Below are 19,368 nucleotides of genomic sequence, written 5' to 3' on the forward strand. Positions count from 1 at the left end.
ATTTTGTGAACATTTTGGATTGAAATTGATAGGCATGCAAGCTCTAAGCACTGAGCAAAACTTTGAATGAGGATGCAAAGTCACTTCAACCATATGTGAAAGTTGGTTTTGAGAACATCTGGGGGCTCTTTGTCATGTGAATATAAAATGAAGCAAGAGAGTATTTGTTCTGAAACAAGCAGTTCATGGTAAAATGCCTCAAGTCAGAATACGCACTGGGGCAGTTTCACACAATGTATGCTCTAAGTGATGGAGCCAATTCCAGCACGTCACCAAGCGTAGTTATATAATACACAGGTTTACAGTCATGTTCTTGTCACATTAATCCTTTACATGCTTAGATGTACCTAAAGTGGGTGCACACCTAAAAATATATAGTATAAAGTCCCAAGAATGCGTCCAACATGCACAATGATCAGTTATCTAAAAATTCTTATGGGGGAAAAATAATTGGTAAAAAGCAACCAGCAGAAACTCAGTTTTGTGACAGCTTTAATGGCACAAAATGCTTATAGCTACAACTTATACATGTACTGTAAACTGTATAATAATGTTACAAAGTGCTAACTAAATATGAAGAATGCATTACTTTGGCTCAGTTAACTCCAATTATTTCAGTGATGTGTCTTTTTTTTTAGTTACTTCCAAAGTTTAAGTTTTCACTTTAAAAAAAGAAACAGTAAATATGTGTATTGTTTTATTAGTGTTGCACTTCAGCCCACTGCATTTTTTAAAAATGTGCGAGTTTATGCATTTCTGCTTGATCCTATGTACAAATATTTCAAGCCTGGTTTCTCACTGATCATTTGAATAACAAGGCCTGCAGCCCCCCCAACTGTAAACAGGTATAAAGCTATTTAACAATTAAATTAACAAAGCTTTATAGTTGATACCCCTTTTCAGATTATAATAATCTGGCCCATTCCATAGAACAACAAAAAGTCGTGGTCTTTCAAACTTGTAGTTGCATATCAATAAATACTGCTTTGTATCATTACATGACAACAAGCCCAACAGTGATCAGATATGAAAACGCCAATGGTATTTCTCCACCAGCAATTTCAATCTTATAGCTGCTTGAGTAATAGTATAGAAGTCCCAAAATATAGATATGCCCATTTATCACACAGCATTCTGCAGATTAATTATCATGTAATCTGGAAAGGAGCGAAGCTTTATTTTGTTTTAAAACAAACATGGTCCCAATTTAATATACATTATGCCATGTTGCAATTGTGTTACAAAACAGGGTACAATAATCAATGTTGAAAGTACTGCCAGACTTTTAACCCTAGCTAGGTTTGTCAGTTTGATGTTATTGTTTTAAACTCCTTATTATGTGTCATCACTTCAAAAATATCCCCATATCCACGCAGGAAATAAATACTCAGTTGCAAGTAATAAAAGTGCTATCATTCAAAGCCTAAGGGGGCAAAGGGAAACCCAGATGTTACCACAGAATAGTAAAAAATAAAAATAAAATAAGTATGTTGTGTTACAGAAACAGAAATGGATTTCATGCTTGTTCACTCTGCTTCATGACGTTCACCTATTTTCACTGGCATTGGCCACCATGCTTACACTGCCTACTTGGAGATCTGATGCAAAGGGAAAAACAGAGTACCTGTTTCCAAAGGTTTACCCAACTTATATTTGGGGTGTTTTTGCTGTCAATCTAATATGTTCTATTTCAATGGAATTTCACTCATTTTAAAATTAGTAATGGTTCCCTAAATATGCATTATTAAAGTTCATCATTATATAGATATAAAACAAAGCATTCTATCCTTCAGAATCATCTACATGTTCCAAAATCCAATACAAATCTACCTTAGGGGCATTTGTTTGCCCACATGTGTTGAAACCATTTGGAACTAAGCTTCATATTTTTTTGGGGGGGGGGGGGAAGTGTATCTGAAGGAGGAAAAGGCTGAGTGTTCCCATGAGCAAGATTCCCATCTAGCTATACAAGATATCACTAAGGACCTTAGGATTTCAGGTATTGCCAAGGGACATTCAACCATGGAAAATGGGAGTAATGAAACTCAACCACAGAAGACAGCTCAGAGCTTCATAAAATGTCTTTTACACAACTGCAAGACTATTTCCAGGAAGTATGCCTCGAGTAGCTACTGAAACAATCATCTATTTGTAAATTTGCAAGTGGTCCCAAAACAAGTAAAATCTCCTTTTACATGGAGTCTAAATACTTCAAAAATACTTCAAGTTAAACTACTTTTAAAAGGAAACCTTTTGTTAAGTAAAATGCTAAGGAATACTAAAAGCTTCTTCACATGCAAATAATGCAGTTCTTTCTAAAAACAATTTCTAGGTGCTGAACAGGTTTTTTCCTACCAGAAATTAATTCACTACTTCATAGAAAAGACAAGTATTATTCAGTATTAAAAGTTGCTGATTAATCAATTTTTATCCTGCTTTGATTTTTGTGAGCTTTTGCCTCCCAAAAGCTAAAAACATTAGTCAAGAGAATTGTAAAATAAGCTACACTTTAGAACAAAACTGCCAATGATTTTGTTTGTTTTTACAACCAACTTCAGTTAATTATGAGTCTTTTACAGACTGGAGGTTCTTATACCCAACAATTTAATCATGCATGCACTGTGCAGATTATTTCTTGCTGTAGTACAGAGGAGGGAACACCATCACTGATAAAATTATAATTTGCTGGTGGCATTTTGCACTGAAAGAAGCCCTTGCAACGTATAGGCAATTGTAAACTCTGTTAGGCAACTCTGATGTGTCTTGCAGGATGTGGAGAAAGGCTAGGGACAGGGAAGAGACTATTGAGACGTCTCCACAGAGTTCCAATACAATACTGAATTTCAAGAGTTACTGGAACCTGGATATGTAAAAACAAGGTGGAGGCTGGGAAGGGGTCATGCTTAAAGTTGTCTCAAGTTCAAGATGTACAAATGTGACAATAACACCTTCACAGATTACAAGGATTTCCAGGGTTTGTGCACCACTTCTTTCAATAAGTGCTAGCTGAAGGTGTGGTCAGTCGTTTTCCAATGTAGATACTGAAATGAAGCACAAAGCAAAGTATGCTGTCTTAGAAATTCTCATTATGCTTAAGATTTTGTTCAGCTAAAGTAATAAGACAGACACCCACCAATCATACAAATAGGTTAATGTAGTTTAATACTAATTCACACAACTCATCAGACTGGAATGAACATATCTTGTGAAGAAAGCATATTGTTATCATCTATAGTTGATTCTTCCCAGGATTAAATTTATTTATTTCATAAAATTTGTGCACTACTTGAATGTAAAAAACTCTCAAAGCAGTTTACAAAAAGATAGTAGCTACTCACACAACAGAAAATTATGGGAAATATCTGCAGGGTTCCCCCTGCTTTCTAGTCACTGAGTTTACTTCTATAACATTCTTCTCTTCTGATCTGGCTGATCAAATGAACACTTTGTATTGCTTCACAGGGTTTGCCTTGGTATGTAAAAATATTTTTATTCTTTCTCCAAATACAATGGAATCTCTACTGGGTTACCGTCAAAACTGCTGAAAGTAATTAAAATGTACAAATATCCAAGAGTTTATTCACTCAGTTTGCATCTGCATTGGAATTGTTCTGAGACGTTTTGTTTTATTGAAACAAAATAAAAAAAATCCTTCCAGTAGCATCTTAGAAGACCAACTAAGTTTGTCATTGGTATGAGCTTTCGTGTGCATGCACACGATTGTTTGTGTGTTTGTCACCCTGGGCTCCTTTGGGAGGAAGGGTCGGATATAAATTTAAATAGTTGTAGTAAATGATATGCATCGCTTCCCTTAAAACATCCCAAAGCAATTGATGAGTAAATTCCCCCATATAAATACACGTTCTAATCCAATGCAGATAAAACCTAAATATATGTGCAAGTACTTACCCTAATCCCAAAGCCAAAACATGAGATATGAACAGAGATGGAATGAAAACCTTAAGAAACTCAGCTGAGAAAATGCCACCTTTCTTCATGGCTCCACTCTTCCTCATGCTTAAAGAAACAGCTCGTTTAGGATGTCTGAAGTGAAATTCCCTTCAAAAAAGAAATGGATGGCATGTGATAGAATGAACTGAACTAGACGCGTTTTAAAAAGCACAACGGACAGCAATTGCAAAATCTAAGAGTTGGGAAGCTTCTGGGAAAACATCTCACTCCGATTCAGAAGACATGGGAGCAGTAGCTGAAGAGATGGGGAGGCCCGAAATAGCATTCCTTTTTCAGATAGAGAGATACTGTTATCTACCTCCTACTTTTAATATACGAACTAGGGACACTGCATTTAAAATCCCCACGCAGCTTACCATTCATGATGCGCAAATCAGCATTAGTTTACCATTACCGTTAAGAAGATGATGATGATTATTGTTATTGTTACCCCGCCCATCTGGCTGGGTTTCCCCAACCACTCTGGGTGGCTTCCAGTACATATAAAAACATAATAAAAGTCACACATTAAAAACTACCCAACACAGGGCTGTCTTCAAATGTCTTCTAAAAGTTGTGTTGTTCTCTATCTCCTTGACATCTGATGGGAGGGCGTTTCACAGGAAGGGCACCACTCCCTCAACCATTCCTCATAAGGCTTGGTTTCCAGACCCTTGAGCATCTTGGTCACCCTCCTCTGCACACATTCCAGCTTGTCAATGTCCTTCTTAAATTGTGTTGCCCAGAACTGGAAACAGTACTCTAGGTGTAGTCTGGCCAAGGCAGAACAGAGTGGTACTATTAATTCCCTTAATCGGGACACTATTCTTTTGTTAATGCGGTCTAGAATACCATTAGCATTTTTTGTTGTTGCAGCATCACACTGTTAACTCATGTTAAGCGTGTGGTCTACTAAGGCCCCTAGATCCTTTTCATATGTTATATCCAAATCCTATGAAGAGTACTGCAGCACAAGTACACTAGGATGGTGGGGAGCAAGCAGGAATGTTTTCCATATTTTTCAGAAAAAAATACAAGGTACAGAATTTAACTATTTTTGCTAAAAGCCTTGAGAGCACTTTTTACAGTAATCCTTTTAAAAACAGCACCACCACAAAGCTTTATATTCTGATACAACAGTATTTCCTTCTAAGCAAAGGACCACTGAGTAGTAAAGATTTCAACTCACTTGGGAGGAATATTTTCAGGTCTACTTGACCAGTCCGATACCCAATCAACACTTTTCTTCAAAATGTCCACTTCCTTCTCCCCTTCTAATGTTTCCTCTTCAGACTGAAAATAAAAGGGAGCAATTTCACAAATTCAAGTAAGGTAATATTAAGTGTAATTCCATGATGTTTCAAGGATTTATTGTCTCTTTGGTTTTATCTTAAATAGAAAATATATTTTCTTATGTTTGTGTCAATAGGCATTTTGTGTTATTTGCAACTTACTAACTCAACTACTCCTTGCGGTAGTTACTGCCCAGCACTGATAGGGAGTTGTGCAAAAGATTACTAGTTCTGGCCCTCTTACCCAACCCATGTACTTAGGTGAGAACAACTTAAACAGAGTTAATTTGCATCAGTTCTTGTCACTTATTTAGACGGTATCCTCTCTAGCAGCGCGTAAGTTGGGGAACTCCTTTCTCACAGACCTGTATCTGGCACCTTCATTGTTTAGCTTCCATATGCTGAATACATACACACACACACACACACACACACACACACACCCCAAACTGCCCTTGATAGCCCCCCCCCTCTCTATATAGGGACTCACCCATTATAAACTGTTTAAACTGATTTTAACCTTTGGTGAAAGGTATGTAAGTAAAATAACAACAATATCAAAAACAAAGCTTTCTCACAATGACCAGGCCATAGGGTTGCCGGACTCAATAAAGGACAGGACTTCTGTGCCTTTAATTGCCCTGCTCTCTTTTGAGTCTGGAAACCTTAAAGAGAAACTGCTGGTTTCTCTTTAAGGTTTCCAGACTAAAAAGAGAGCAGGGCAATTAAAGGCACAGAAGTCCTGTCCTCTATTGCAGTGTTTCCCAACCTTGTGCCTCCAGATGTTTTGGGACTACAACTCCCATCATCCCTAGCTAGCAAGACCAGTGGTCAGTAATGATGGGAATTGTAGTCCAAAAACAGCTGGAGGCACAAGGTTGGGAAACACTGCTCTATTGAGTCCGGCAACCCTACCAGGCCAGCATTTATCTAAAGATGTTTATAAAATGAAGGATTTAGGGAGAATAACTATGATATATTGTAACATTTGTAATAGGCTTGAAGACTGAGCACTGTCTGAAATTAAAGGCAACCTTGTATTGAGAAATACCCTGAAATCCTAGCTATCGCTTCAATGTAATTTGAATGACTATTGGTCTCCCTGAGTGTATAATTACATACATAAAAGCGTTCTGGCAACTTGCCACAACACACTCTCCAACACTTGAAACTCTCAGGTGAGATCAAAATTAGTTTTCTAAAATCCTAATTGCAATCAAGGTTTCAAAATAAACATTTTAATTTACAGCAGGTGTGGGGAACTGGATTCAAATGGAGGCCACATTCTGCCCTCACCCCCTCCCACTTGCAGGCCCTTTTGACCAAAAGAAGGGTATCAACCTGCCAATTGCCAGATGTTAAGTGAAGAACTTTTCTTTGTTGGAGCCCACACCTGACATCATAAACGATGCCAGGTGAATGTGGACTGGAGAAAACAGCACCATGGGCCAAATTAGAACTCTTTCCAGGCCTAATTAAGTCCATGGGCCAGAGGTTCCATGTCACTCATTGTTTTAATCATTGCTTTAAATTATATGATGCAGTATCTCAGGTGCTTAGCCACTGACAAGGTCAAGGCCACTGACAGGACAAAAAGCATTAAGCATAAGGAATTATTTATAAACTACACACTGACTGCATAGCAGAAGTGTGTTTTCCACAACTCAAAACCGAGAAATGCAGATTATGCCATTTTTAAAGGTTAAAGCAAATGAAGATTCATCGCTAGTAAACAATTTTAAATTCTGCTTACTAATCCACTTATCCACTTAAAAGCATGCTGCTCTTACTTCAGTTCTCAGTAGAAAATATGATTACATGTTTTAACTTAAATTGCTCTTTCAGGTGGACCTAACATCTTCACCTCAAACAGTATTATATGGAAGTAGTAGGAAAAGTACCTGAGAACTATTGTCTTTACTAGTGTGCATCTCCACGTCAAACATTATCTGTCCATCTTCTTGAGGAGAAGGGCTAGAATAAAAGGGTACCATTACTATTGTTATGGAACTTAATTATAATAATTACGTGCACTTAGAAGTACTGAATGTAACCTGTGTAGTACTGTATAGAGCCAGGTAACACCAGGAGATCCAGGGAACATGTAGATTGAGGACAGGGCAGAAAAAGCTGCTGAGAGACTACTGCAGTTGAAGGGTGCAATGCTATATAACTAACATGGAACACCATTAGACATATTTCTGTAGTGCAAATCCCATTAAGAAAATGTTAGTACATTTGAAATTAGGACAAATGACTGTAAAGAATCACTTACATATATGCTGGATTCTAATTCAGAAATTAAAAGTTCAAAGAACTTGATTTCTTGTGCTTCCTCAGTGGCAAAAACTCAAAACTATGCATATGTTGAAGGCTGGTAACAGCAAAGCAAAAACAAAACAGTTTACATTGCTGCCCAGAGACCACCTAGCTCCATTCATATCCTCTCTTCCTTTTTTTAGAGTAGTTGGTGCCTGTCCCCCTAATCATCTACTTCCAGTGAGAAAGTAGGGCCACACCCATTTCTGAAATTCAGAAGCCAGTCAGCTCGTCTCCCTAGCAAGTGAACAACTACTCTGTCATATTATAGAATCATATAGTTGGAAGGGACCCAAGGGTCATCTAGTCCAACCCACTGCAAAGCAGGAATCCCAGCTAAAGTATCAATGACAGATGGCCATCCAACCTCTGCTTAAAAACCTCCAAGGAAGGATATCACATTGACATAGACTCAAATATAAGAATTTCTTTGGTCATCTTTAAATTGATTAATGTAATCAACTAGTAGTATATTAAATACAATAGGAGGACAATTTGACATACCTAAGGACGAGTTACAACCTATGACTTCTTCAGAACACACTTCTATTTTTTTTCTAAAATTTTATTACTGTAAAATAGAAGGGTGTTTTAACATTATCAGAAAAAGTAAAGCCATGCCCAGTGGTTAACAGGAAAAAGGACAGAGAAAGCAATTACAGCAGGACATTTTGATTTACAATAATAATTACAAAGATCCAATGAAGAGATACTGCGTGGCATAGATTCCTGCTAGATTGTCAAGACTATTTGAGAGATTTGATGGGTGAGTTGTGTTTTGCACCATATTTGGAAACAAGAAAATGTTCCTCTAGGTCAGATTGACAAATAATTGGGGAGTGGTTTTGCTATTCCCCATTACCGGTTACTTAGTAGGTTTTAAACACTCCTTGAAACTACAAAGACAGTCATCTTTAACTTGGGTTAGCCTATTTACTCGTACCTGTAGATTTGCACAAGGGGATGAGGGTGATCTGGGGCATAGAGGTGGCTGAACACAAAGAACCTGCCTCAAGATGAAAGGATGAAATAATTGACCAACATGGCTTACAGCCAATTTCTAGTTAAGAAGATTGAAAAATATTCTTTCTTTCTTTCTTTTTTTAAAAACCACCTCAAAAAACTTTAAGTTGATATTCAAATGTAGATGTACAAGGACAGCACCCAGGTACATGCAACTTTTCCACTCATTCAGAAATAAATCTAAGTAATTGAAGATTGAAGCCTCCAGAAGTCAATAGGATCATTTTTTTAACAGTATTTGAATTGTAGCCCATAGATTCATAGTAGCAAAAGGTTATTTGTTCAAAAATAAATGTATATAGGAGGTAAAGAAGAAAAAACATTCAATTTATATTCAGACTAGGAACTGAACTGGCAGTACTTGGTTCAAGAAAAATGAATCTATTCCAGTGAAGTTGATAGAGCTTGAATTCCTACCTGTCACAGTGAGAACTACCTCTTGAACTGCTCTGTCCAGACTCATGCTGAGCATCTAGAAGTATCTTCTCCATGTCTCCATTGTGGATGGAAGATGAAGAAGGAACGTGTTCCAGACCACCATTTTTCGCATTTCCATTATCGTTGCCATTGCCATTCATCTGCAACTCTACCCAGGAGCCTGTTGAACAGTCAGATGTTTCATCAGAAACCATGAAACTAAAACACAGCATAAGGTTTATCTCTCACTTGCAGAAATATGCAGTCATGCCAAATTTAGATAACCAGAAAGAAGACATCCACAGGCACCAAATAATAATTTTCCATTCATCAACAGAGCAACATTATGAACTATTTCTTAAAAGTAAATTCACACACTATGAACCAGCCACATGTAAATAACTATTAATATTTGTTTACTTGTGTGATCAGGCATGTTGGAGATGCTGATGCTGTGTCTTCAATGAGTGTGTCTATGAGCAGTGTGCACGGGAAATGCAAGGAACTCCTGCTGACAGAAATTGCCACTGTATTTTCTATGTTTACGCTTGGAGCTGATGGAAGAGAAGTATGCATCATTTGCTTCTGAAGTCCTTCTGCACAATTTTATCAGTATCCTATTCCTTCCCTAGGGACCCAGGTGGCGCTGTGGTTAAACCACTGAGCCTAGGGCTTGCTGATCAGAAGGTCGGCGGTTCGAATCCCTGTGACGGGGTGAGCTCCCGTTGCTTGGTCCCAGCTCCTGCCAACCTAGCAGTTCGAAAGCACGTCAAAATGCAAGTAGATAAATAGGAACCGCTACAGCGGGAAGGTAAACGGCGTTTCCATGTGCTGCTCTGGTTTGCCAGAAGCGGCTTTGTCATGCTGGCCACATGACCTGGAAGCTGTACGCCGGCTCCCTCGGCCAATAATGCGAGATGAGCGCGCAACCCCAGAGTCGGTCACGACTGGACCTAATGGTCAGGGGTCCCTTTACCTTATTCCTTCCCTATGATAAGATGAATCTTGTTCAAAAGGACTTCTACATCTGGGAAAATTTGAAGCAGTCTGGATTGACAGGACTTAAAACAAGCACACACACATCCTGACCCTTTCAGGAAAAAATATATTTTGCTGCCTCAAGTGTAGAGCAAGGACAAAATGTTCAACTTGTACTTTTTAAACAGCTATCAGATATCAACTGTTCAGATATCAACTGTATAGTTAACACTAAGCAAGTGCATTTGACACTGAAGTCAGGTCTTGAAATTAGCTGGCCACCAGGTGCATTTTGTGCCTGAAGATTCTCTACAGTATTTGCAAACAGATCCAAAAGTCTGGCTGCCATTCTTGGCCTGAGACTCAAGGCTGCCCACTGTTAGCACTGACATCACTGGGCACAGGAGGACAATTGCCTCCCCTCCCCAGCAACAGACTGAGTATGCTCACTGCTGCGAGCGCATGGAAGAGCCACACTTCCCCACAAAGGCTGCCCACTGCCAGTGCTCACATTGTGCAGCCGCTGTTGCTCCCCAAGTCCTCCGGAGGCACCTGCTGCCGCCAGTGCCACCCCAAGGAAACCCTGCTCTGGCAGCAGGTGGGCAAGCGCCATGTGGAGATGCTGCCTGAGTGGGCGGGTTAGTGCCTGGCTCGCTGCTGAGGCACCTCGGAGCTCGCTCTCATCCTCCTCACATGCTTGGGCTGATTATAAGACATGATCGCAACATGGAGCTACCTGGCATACCAGGTGCTAGAGCCAAGAAATATTGTTGCGTATATGCCTTGCTTGTAACTTTCCCAGAAGAATCTGTCTAACCACAGTGGGAATCAGAATGCTGGAACAGATGGACATTTCGTTCAATCCAGCAAGGCTTGTATTACATACTTACAGAAAAAATAATCAAAAAATATTTCTAAAATCTCCTAGGACTTTTTCAGCTCTGATCATCAGATAAGCAAGGATTATAACATAAACGGTATTTTGAAGCAAAACTAAAGATACCGTTTTAACTAGTAGTCACTGTGGCCTAACATGAGTCAAACTTGAATCTGGGAGACCTGGGTTCAATTCTTGTGCAATTTCCATTTTGTAAAACACTGTTAAGTGTTTCAGGCTGAATTCCATGAGTTCGGACAATGGCTGAAGAAGACAGACGATTGTAGTATGAGATGAACAAACTGTTTTTCTGGGTGGGGAGACCAATTCAGAGTTTATGTTTTATAACTATCAGTGTGGCCGTCCTTCTAGACCCAGGCACGAGTCGTAACAAGAACAGTGATCCAGATGGTCTCTTTATCTGCCCTGTGACTTGATTCTGATGAAATTGTTCACTGTGATTTTCATATTTTGCTCACTGGGATCACTGGTCGATAAAGGGCAGATTAAAAATGTTTCACATGAATACATGCAATGTGTTATTTTGCCTTAATGATTTTTAATACATTTTTAAAAATAGTTTACAATACTAAGTGAATGGGAGAATACCTTTTATTTGTGTGAAGTTCAAAATACAACATGCATATGTGCAAGTTAAAAAGAACTTTGATAACGCATGGTCTCAAAGAATTTCAACTACAATCCTCAAAAACCTTATTAAGGAATAATTGTACGCATGATAGTGGACTCATTCAATAGGCATATGCTTTAAGAACAGATTAACTGTCTTTCATATTAACTTGTCAGGTATACTGGGGGCTGGGAGAGGGCAGGGAAGAAGCTTTCAGGCTATCCATCTTTTAAATCATTAGTTCACATACAGTATATGAAATAGCCAAACATGTGAGATGATCAAGAATAATTTCACTATTGTATTATGAAATCCAAGCCGAAGCTATTTGGATGTTCCTCCATCCTGATCCACAAACAAAAGGTTACACTGGACCAGCTGACAGACCCCGGATATAAGAGAAAAACAGCACACGTCAGTAATATTGACTCAGCCACTGAATAAACTCATTCTCACACTCTAGCTAGTTCCCCAGCATCCCAACTATTTGAGATAGCCAGCAACTAAATTAGCTCACCCTGTCAAAACATGCCAATTCACAGATCTCTCAGGGCATAGACATCTGACTCGTCTGCTATACTCATATCTGCCTGCAGCTATTGAAACTTACTTATAAACCCAACTGAAACCAAGTTTAGTCAATTTGCCTTCAATGAGCCATACTTTCAAGGTATGTTTAGGAATGCAACATCAATCTAATTCTTTCTGTCTAGAACAGTAAATAAACAAGAACAGACCATTCAATAAGTCCTTCTCTCATAAAGATTCCATCCTTCCCACACCCCAATCCTTTCCACTTCCCCCTTTAATTTCCAAAAATTAACTCATCAGCTCCATCCATAGCCATCTCCAGCCCATTATTTTTCTCCTACCTGTGACCACCTAAACTTCCTTCTTTCAAAAAGCCTGCATTTTTATTCCTGATCACTGTTTCTCTGTGATTGCACACATCCAGTTCCTTTCATTTCCAAGGAGGTTAGGGATCCAAGTACTGTATCTCAGACAGACAACCTGGCATCCATCACTTTACTGGAGTCTGGAGCCAAGGACCAACATTCATTCATTGCTCGCAAGGGGGGGGGGCACAGAACAAGACAAAGAAAGGCCCCCCACAATGCCTTTCACACTTTATGACAAAAGAAATAAAGTTTATCTCGGTACTGGCAGCCAAACTGCTGTGAAATAGCGTCCCTTAACAGAAGAAAACTTAATTATTAAAGAAACAAAAAAGAAGCAGCAGCTAATAAGTAGAAAACGAAGAATACATATGTATAAATTTTAAGATCGTTGTTTTACATATTTTGTGGTTATAATTTTTTCAGCAGGAGTTAATCACGCTAAGAAGCTCCTAGGCAGAAAATGTGTAGGTCCACATAAACAAAAGCACATGGAGGTGTTTTTGAACTGGCGAGGCTTTTTGACCAGTGCTGCATCCTAGCCGCCTTGAGTGATGCGAACTTGAATAAAATAGACAAGCAAGCTTTGCCCACCACCTAACAAGCCCTCCTCCTCCCAGGTGCCCTTCTTCGGCTCGAGGCCTTTCACCCCCTTTTCTGGCGCCCCCCTTCTCTCCCCTCTCCCCAAATTCTTGCCCCCCCCGCCCCGCCCTCTCCCGACCAGCATTCCATTGCACGCCCCGCCCCCTCTCAGCCGCCAGCTCCCCCCCCCAATTGGCCAACCACCTCTCGCGCGGCCCAGCTGCCAGCCAATCCAGGAGGGCATGGTGGGGTGGGGGTCCCTCCGCCCCTGAGGGGATGCGAAGTCTCCTGGCCGGGAGACCCGCTCACTTACAGGCCGAGGAGCCTAACAAGAGCGAAAAAGGCGGTAGCGATAACAATTCAAAATAAAGCCCCCCCCACTCACTATTGAGGCCTGCCTCGGCGGGCGTCCCGTCAGGTGGCGGGTTGTTGTTGTTGTTGTGCTGGGGAAGCGAGTCCTGAGGGGAGGACATGGCGGCGCCCACGACAGAAGCGACACGGAGAGGCCTCTGTTTGTGCTTGTGTGTCTGTGTTTGTATGCTCGGCAGGAGGAGCAGCAGCAACCCCAGCCGCCCCGGCTCCACTGCGCAAGCGCCCGGGCCGCCACGCCCACGCGCCGGAGCAGCAGGCGCCGCTCGCCCCGCTTTCGCCCCATTCCTCCCTGACGCTCCTCACGTCCGCGTGGGAGGTGCGGTCGCTCCGGCGGCACCGCGCGTGCGCTCTTGCACGCGCTCACCAACTCATCCCTCTTTCTCCGCCCCGCCCCCCCCGCGCCTCTGACCTGCCCGCTCTTACACTGCGCACGCGCCGGAGCTTTGGCTGGTTTTCGCCTCCTTCAGACCCATTTTGTGTTTCTCAAATTTCGGCTGTTGTTGAACTACAACTCCCATCATTCCTGACCGCTGGTCCTGCTAGCTAGACATATACAGGGTCGAGTAGCCGCTGGCGACCAAAGTTTGAGAAACACTCATTTGTCTTAATAGGACTTCGGGGCTCTTGTAGCCCACCAGGGAAAGGGGACCTTGTGGGCTTCCAGTTGTTGCTGGACTCAATCTCCCATCAGCCTCAGCAATCGCAGCATAGAGCGAGGGATGGCGGGAGTTGTAGTGCAGCAGCATTAGCGGTGTAGGCGCGCTTCGCCCTCCTTTCTGCCGCTGTTTTCCTTCCCTCGGCACATACGTGGTGGGGAAGCTAGCTGTCCACAGGAAAACTAAATCCAGGAATTTAATGTATAGCTGTGGGGAAAATAGGTAGCAAAAACCAACAAACAAAACAAGAGAGTCAATCTTCCTTCTCGCTCAAGATTTTCTGTGAAATAACATCATTTGGGGACACAAAGAAGTCTGCAGGCTCAGATGTCCCCCGGGCATGTATAGGACTGGGTTCCAAATCTTTGTTTGGTGTGACTATTATCAGAAAATACTGCTCAGGAGTGTGAGTCACAAATACCAGAATGTGCTTTATATATGCGCAAACTGCCTAAACACAGTTCTAAAGTGGTGCATAGATTATGTGAATGTCAACATATGACAAAATTGGATGTCACTTTGGTTAGCAGATTATTTACGTCATACAGGATCCCTCTGTGACAAGACCAATAATAATTTTAAGGTGTTTGCAGCGGATCGCTTTATAAATGTGCCACTGGCACATCTTCACTCAAGTCAATATTTTTTTCCTATGGGAAAAGTATTCAAACCACCTTTTGTGATAAAAGCTTACTGCTTGTATGGTTATGTCACAGGTTACTACCGGATAGTCCCTGAGACATCAGCACCACCCTCATGATCAGAGGCCCTTTTCAGGTCAAGTGACTGTGTCTATTCTCTGCTCCTAATCACTATTAGGTCTTTATTTGTGTCAAATTTTCAATTGTTGCAGAAAGCACATTCATCCAACCTCGTTTGTAGGTTCTGCCCCACTTTTCAAATAACAGCATTGCTGATCCACTGGCTACAATTTATTGAGGTACTGCCATTAGAGCCAGATTCTGATCAAAAATACTAGCTTTCCACATGCAAATAGATTATGATAGGTTCATGTTCAGAGTAGACCCAACTGTCAAGGGATCCAATCTTCTGAAGGCTGCACCATGTCTCATTTTCTCATAAAAAGTTTTGGGTCAGTTATCTGAATATTAAATAGCAGAAAGAATCTAGGAAACTACTTTCAATCCTAACAGTTTGAAGTCCCACATAACTTTTTCTAAAAATAAGCATGCAAGATATTGCATCCCTAGAAAACAGGGGTTTGGGTCAGTGCAGCAAGTTTCTTAGGAAAACCTTCTATCCTGAGGCCTTGCTACTATAAAAAAAGTTGCTTACGTATTTATTAAGCCTTTATCTTCAAAGTTCAGAACAAGGATTAAGGAAGTGATTAGCGACTTCCCCCGCCCCCCTCCATAAGGACACCCTGCATCCATTCTTGAAAAGCAGTCATGGAGATTCCCAGGGGTAGCACTTGGGTACTGGAATTATCCTGAAATCAGTAGCAGTGAAAGAAAACCTTTCATTCCAAGATGTTTCCCCATCAATCTTACATGTATTTGTAAAATGCCCTTTCTTTTTCAAGACACTCAAAGTAATATACAATAAAACTAAAAGCATTAAAATTAACAATACACCCAAGCATTAAGCAGCTAGTGGAAACACCCACCACTATCTAAATAGAGACTAAATAGACTTCTGATCAAAATTGCCCAACCAAATTTTAAAAAAGCTTTTGCATGTCTGAAGGCAGTCTGGCAGTTCTCCCTGGCTCCTGAACATCACTTTAGAAATGAAATCCTGAAGGTTTGGATTCCCAACAGAAACCACACTGCTTGCACAATGTTTCAGATGTGTTCTTAAACACACACAATAGTAAACGTGGTGCATAAGCACCTTGCGCTCAGCTACATTAGTCAAAAAACAACATTTTGAATGCATTATAAATATCCAACACCAGATGGCGCCAGAGGGAAAAAAATTCTATGTGATTTTTACATCGCGTTTCCCCCCTTTTGTTAACGATTTAATTTCTGACTTATTTAGTGCTTAGATTCTGAATGACATGCAGACAGCTACTGTCATTTATCTGTGGACTTGAAGCATTTTCTGATCACCGTGACTTTTCAAGTTTGTCTTTAATGGCAGGAGTTTCGAAAAGCCAAATGAAAAAAGGAACACTCATAAGGTAAAACTACATTTCCATTCAAGTTACCAGTAGCAACAGAAATACATAAAATATAGGGATACTCAAGAATGCAGTATAATTTTTAGAACTATTTAAATCACTTTATATTAAATTTTGCACGACGTACTGCTTAAAAAACAAGAAATTTTAATGACATCTTTTTTAAAAGGAAAAGAAAAAGCACTGTCATGTGAGCCTGGATCCTAAAAAAAGGCATTCCATAAAATTAGGACGAAGGGGTTAACATAAGAAAAAGGTTAGTCCCATAAAACCTTAATTGTAGTCTACAAAAGTTCAACCCCCCCATCCCAATTCAGACAAAGAGCTCTGTTAACAGAGGAAAGAGAGGGAAAGGGAAGCATTTACCAATACTGTATATGAAATGAATGAATGACTGTTCAATAGAATCCAAGAGGTTGTTGTAGTTTTTTTTTTAAAAAAAATGCAAACTGCTCTTAAATACTAAAGTGACATTTTAACATTTTCATATAGGAATAAAAAGAACAACCCTTCCTCCATTTCCTAATGAAAAATAATACTGGTTAAAATCAATGCCAAAACATTTTATCATGCGTCAAGTTACAGTATTTTTAATAATAATAAAAAAGAAATTCATATATAAAGAGGTAGATTAAAAAGGGGGGGAAAGAACAGATTCACCATTCTTTGTCACTTTTATTCAGTAGAATCCCCCCTCCCCACCTTTTAGGACTTTATTTTTTTATGTCTGAAATGGCAAAGAGTGATTACAGTCAATTGTTTATTAAAACATTTTATTCTTTGCAACACAGACCCCTTTGACCCATTTTATGTGCTTTTCACTTTTTTCCCTCTATGAACCACCACCATGGGGCGGAGGGGAGGGGGGAAGGTTTTTTTGTTTTGTTTTTTTTAAGGGAAAGGAGTCCAGGAGGCATAGGAGGAATGCTACAAGCCACAGCAAGAACGAGCTGTTGTTTAATAATAAAAAAGGGCCACAAATAATACAGTAATGAGGTTACACAATTAAATCCCACAGCATGACTTGAAGGCTTTTCCCTGTGGCAGACGTCATCACAATGGAAGGCATAAAAAACTGGAGGAACCAAATGTTGATAATAGTCCAACCTCTAGTCCATTAGGCAAGATGGTGCAAGTCGTCGTCGTGTTAAAAAGTGCCCTAGCCTCACCTAAATGGCCAGCAGACATGGAGAACCCCTCAACAGAGAGAAACCACCCACATAGCTATCTAGAAGAGTGTGTTGTCAAATATGGCACATTTTTAAATACTGGGAAAGATGTGCCACAATGGACTTCTCTCTCTCGCTCTCTCCCACACTCTGTTTTCTCCCCTCTATTGTTTATGGGTACAAATGCTAGATTCATCTATCTGAACTATGCAGGAAGCGGACTCCCCTGCTAGGAACACTAGCTCTAATTCACTTTGTCTTGAAATATATACAAGTTGTTTGTAGTGGCTACGGCAATGATATTTTCCTTGGGATGCCAGGCTGTGTGGAGGATTTTCTTGTTGAAGTCTAGGCTGTCAACACTGATCTCGTCCTTCTTCCGTTTGCCGCTTGCGCAGACTTTGCGGGGCTTTAAGACTGTGCGGGGTTTATTGTTTTCCCGAGATGCTTCTAAAGTGATATCCCGCTTTGTGTTCCTATCAAACATTCTGAAGAAGTTGTTGTAGGAGCCAGTCATGACGACACTGAAAGATGAAGACAAAAGAGAGTTTCCAGGTGTGTTCCCTTGCTAGAAGCTTTTACTGCATTTATTTATTTATTTGGGGAGCTGAATAAATAGCCTATCAAAAATACAATTGCATTTCATCAGCATGGGCACTTAAAACATGAGCATAGGAAGCTGCCATATTCTGATCCAGCTAAGTATCAATGCTGATCGATCTCAGTATACTTATCTAGGATCAGCACTGTCTACACCAGTGTGTCTCTAACTTCGGTCCCCAACTGTTGTTGGACGACAACTCCCATCATCCCTGACCACTGGGGTCCTGGCTGCTAGGGATGAAGTTAGAGAAACACTGGAGATGGCAGGAATTGAACCTGGGACCTTCTGCATGCAAGATAGCCTCCTCAGTGCTCAAACGGTTTAATGATTAACTATTGTCATGGTACTGAATCATGTGTGCTTTAGGAAATGGATTTCTGAACAGAAATTTCTGGTTTTACCAATACAAAACAGAAACTGGAACGCCAACATGTATAGTGCTTACACTAAATCCCCTTACACATAAAACGTAACACACATACATGTAAAGGGAACTGAGATGCCCACTTGAAAGGGCTTCCTCTATTAAACAGTTTTCAAACTGCTAGGTACCCAGTAACACCTCTGCATTGCTTGCTTTTAGAAGGATTGTCAGAAGTTGTTTTATCAAACCCTGCAGTGAATGCAGTTCAGCCAAAGGAGCCGGGTAAATTCATGGCTGCAATGTGATGATCCCTGCCAAGGGGATGGGGAACTTTGCCCTCCAGATGAGGTAGGACTTGAATTACCATCAGTCCCAGCCAACACTGTCAGTTGTCTGGGATGATGGGAGCTGTAGTTTAGGAGTAACTGAAAGGTCACAGGCTGCCCATCCCTGCCGTAGCAGTCTGCTGTTACTGAGAAACAGTGAATGTCCTTCAACCCCACATACAAAAATGCAGACATTCCAAAATACCAAAAACAAAACAAAAAACAATCAAACACCACCTCATTGCAACTATCAAAAGAATCAAGATGGCAGCATTGTAATGGCTTCTCTCAGAGCTCCAAGAACTGAGAATATCTGGAAGAGTTTGAAAACTGTGTTAAGAATCTGTTCATTTGGGCTTCCGGTTCCACTTTGCCTTAATGGAAGCAGCCCCCAAGACAGCGGGAGATCATAGGTGAAGGAAAAACAAGGATGATTGAGAGTAAATCATCCTTGCAAATTCCCTCAATCGTAATTCGTCTCGGTACCTGGCTCTAGCATGGAATGAGGGGGGGGGGCAGGGAGGCACTGTGACTGGCGAAAACCCTCCAATGCTGCCATTAAGAAGCAGAGGTTCTTCTGTTAATTAGAACTTAATTGGATTAAAGTACAGGTGCGTGCTGGAAGAGATGAGATCACAAACTGTGGAAAAAACCAACTGCAAGGACTTTAAGGTTTGAATTTGGGATAATACTTAATTTGGTGAAAAAGACGAGAGGAGGGGAGCCTACAGTTTCTTTATTTAAAGTTTTATTCTCTACATTTAT

General features: G+C 40.5%; 2 protein-coding genes across 4 annotated transcripts in view; both read right to left on the bottom strand.

Annotated features, from left to right (window-relative positions):
- Positions 1 to 1,898: 1,898 nt before the first annotated feature.
- BNIP3L (BCL2 interacting protein 3 like) lies at positions 1,899 to 13,547 on the bottom strand. Its single transcript, XM_035139727.2, has 6 exons — positions 13,352 to 13,547; positions 9,003 to 9,183; positions 7,145 to 7,217; positions 5,141 to 5,244; positions 3,910 to 4,059; positions 1,899 to 3,041 (listed from the first exon to the last, which is right to left on the bottom strand). Exons 1-6 carry the CDS (start codon positions 13,437 to 13,439, stop codon positions 2,993 to 2,995), a joined length of 645 nt encoding a protein of 214 aa, XP_034995618.1. The 5' UTR covers positions 13,440 to 13,547; the 3' UTR covers positions 1,899 to 2,992.
- Positions 13,548 to 17,056: 3,509 nt separating this feature from the next.
- PPP2R2A (protein phosphatase 2 regulatory subunit Balpha) overlaps positions 17,057 to 19,368 on the bottom strand; it is a 73,029-nt gene continuing 70,717 nt past the window's right edge. For all 3 annotated transcript variants that reach the window (XM_035138790.2, XM_035138789.2, XM_035138791.2), the window contains exon 10: positions 17,057 to 17,833. In XM_035138790.2, coding sequence (XP_034994681.1) covers positions 17,554 to 17,833 — 280 coding nt within the window. In that variant the 3' untranslated portion in view covers positions 17,057 to 17,553. The remainder of the gene's footprint in view (positions 17,834 to 19,368) is intronic.

This window comes from Zootoca vivipara, chromosome 15 (assembly GCF_963506605.1).
Source record: "Zootoca vivipara chromosome 15, rZooViv1.1, whole genome shotgun sequence".
In the NCBI taxonomy this organism is placed as follows: domain Eukaryota; kingdom Metazoa; phylum Chordata; class Lepidosauria; order Squamata; family Lacertidae; genus Zootoca; species Zootoca vivipara.

Excerpts from the sequence above, each read along its gene's own strand:
- BNIP3L (XM_035139727.2), bottom strand. The coding sequence starts at position 13,439 with ATGTCCTCCCCTCAGGACTCGCTTCCCCAGCACAACAACAACAACAAC. Across the intron at positions 7,218-9,002 it reads GGTAGTTCTCACTGTGACAG|CCCTTCTCCTCAAGAAGATG; the intron begins GTAGGAATTCAA and ends CTTTTATTCTAG. Across the intron at positions 4,060-5,140 it reads CCTGAAAATATTCCTCCCAA|GGAATTTCACTTCAGACATC; the intron begins GTGAGTTGAAAT and ends TCTTTTTTGAAG.